The 2077-nt window shown below is 43.3% G+C and overlaps 1 protein-coding gene across 1 annotated transcript; it reads left to right on the forward strand.

The window, feature by feature from the left end:
• Window positions 1-435: 435 nt before the first annotated feature.
• Window positions 436-1413, forward strand: LOC107302045 (kinesin-like protein KIF20A; the record flags this gene model as incomplete). The annotated part of the gene is made up of 4 exons (XM_015831174.1): window positions 436-555; window positions 765-903; window positions 996-1183; window positions 1269-1413. Coding segments are annotated over 4 exons (592 nt in total), but the record flags the coding sequence as incomplete, so codon positions are not given.
• Window positions 1414-2077: the final 664 nt, after the last annotated feature.

Raw genomic sequence — 2077 nt, forward strand, 5'->3', positions numbered from 1 at the left:
GAGTCAAGCTATTTTCCAAGGCGCCTGAAGGCAGGACAAGAAGCAACGGATGGAAACTAATCAAGGAGAGAAGCAACCTAGAACTAAGGAGAAACTTCCTGACAGTTAGAACAATTAACCAGTGGAACAACCTGCCTCCAGAAGCGGTGAATGCTCCAACACTGGAAGTTTTTAAGAAGAGACTGGACAGCCATTTGTCAGAAATGGTATAGGGTTTCCTGCCTGAGGAGGGGGTTGGACTACATGACCTCAAGGTCGCAACTTTATTATTGTTGTTGTTGTTGATGATGTCTTTTATTGTTGTGCTATAAGACACTCAAGATATTTTGATAGAGTGGCTGGATATAAATATTTAAAATTAAGAGTGCCTGCAGAAAAGTGATTTGCTGCTATGGCAGATGATTTTAGGTACTGAATGCTAACTATACTTCTCAGGACTGTGTCTGCATAGAAAATGCCGATACCCTTCTTCTCAAAGCACCCAAAGATTCCTTTACGATGAGAAACACCGAGCGAGGAATTGGCCAGGCAGTGCACAAATTCACCTTCACCCAGGTGTGTTTTTTCATTTAATGTTATGGTGCTCCTCTTTCTCGGACCTCTACTGAAACCAGTAGAGATTGTGATGTTTAAAACTCTTTTGGGGGTAGAGAACTCATGGAGAAATGGGGATTAATTCCTGATAATTTGATGTAATTAACCATACATCTAGAGAAATCCTACTCTGTATGAGCACGTTATAACCCTTATCATTTGATATTCAGATCTTTGGGCCAGAGATAGGCCAGAAAGCATTCTTTGATGCCACAATGAAGGAAGTGGTGAAGGATGTCCTCAGTGGGCAGAACTGGCTTGTATATACCTATGGAGTCACTAATTCAGGAAAGACTTATACAATCCAAGGTAAGCAGCGCTTGGTGTACAATGTTCCAGATAACCTCTGATTAATAAGGGTCCCTCATTTTGACTGTTGCTTCTTTGTGCTTGGCTTGAAGGAAATGGTACTGACAGAGGGATCCTACCCCGTTCCCTAGTCATCATATTCAACAGTATTGGGACACGGTTGTACCGAGCCACAGACCTGAAACCTTTCCTATCAAACATAGTAAATTGGCTGGACAGCAAACAGATTCATCAAGAGGAAACCAAGAAGCAGGCTCTAATCTATGGTGGGATAAAGGAGGTAAGTGCCTCAAAGCCCATAAGGGCAAGGAAGAGGATGAGCTGGTCAAAATCCCTGCTGTAATTCTTCTTTTTTGGATTGGCAGGAGGAACTCTTTACTTCTTTGAACAAAAGTCACAGAACAGCATCCCAGTCACAAGCACCCACAAGTGGTAGTATTGACAGTGGCATTGGTGGACTCTCCTCGGTTTGCCAGTCGACAAACCAGATGAACTGGAGCCAGCTGGAAGGTACGTGCTGTCATGAACCTTGGTTCTGGGGCAATTTTATTTTCCATAGAATTGAAAAGCTAAGCACTATAACACCTCAAAACTAAGAATAATAAAACCTTCAGCAGTAAGAAATGCAGTAAAAAGACATTGAGAAACAATGGAATTCAAGAGAAGCATCTTAATCAGAACAATATAATAATAATAATAATAATTTAATTTATATACCGCCCTTCTCCCGCAGGACTCAGGGCGGTGCACAGCATATTAAAACAAGTACAAATACAAAATACAAAAAATATAAACCCCTATAAAACCAAATTAAAAACCAAATATTAGAAGCTGTATTTCCTATTAAAATTATTCTTAAAATCATCCCTAAGTAAAATTCTCCCTAGGTCAGGCCCGCTTGCTGGAAAAGCCATGTCTTGAGGGCGCGGCGGAAAGTAAGGAGATCCGGAATCGTCCGGATCTCGGGGGGGTAGCTCGTTCCAGAGGGTGGGGGCACCCACAGAGAAGGCCCTCCCCCTGGGGGTCGCCAGCCGACATTGTTTGGCCGACGGCACCCTGAGGAGACCCACTCTGTGGGAGCGTACCAGTCTATGGGAGGAAATCTGTGGCAGAAGGCGGTCTCGGAGGTAACCAGGTCCGATGCCATGGAGCGTTTTAAAGGTGGTAACTAACA

The sequence above is a fragment of the Protobothrops mucrosquamatus genome, unplaced genomic scaffold (assembly GCF_001527695.2).
Source record: "Protobothrops mucrosquamatus isolate PMUCROS unplaced genomic scaffold, P.Mucros_1.0 scaffold24011, whole genome shotgun sequence".
NCBI classification, from domain to species: domain Eukaryota; kingdom Metazoa; phylum Chordata; class Lepidosauria; order Squamata; family Viperidae; genus Protobothrops; species Protobothrops mucrosquamatus.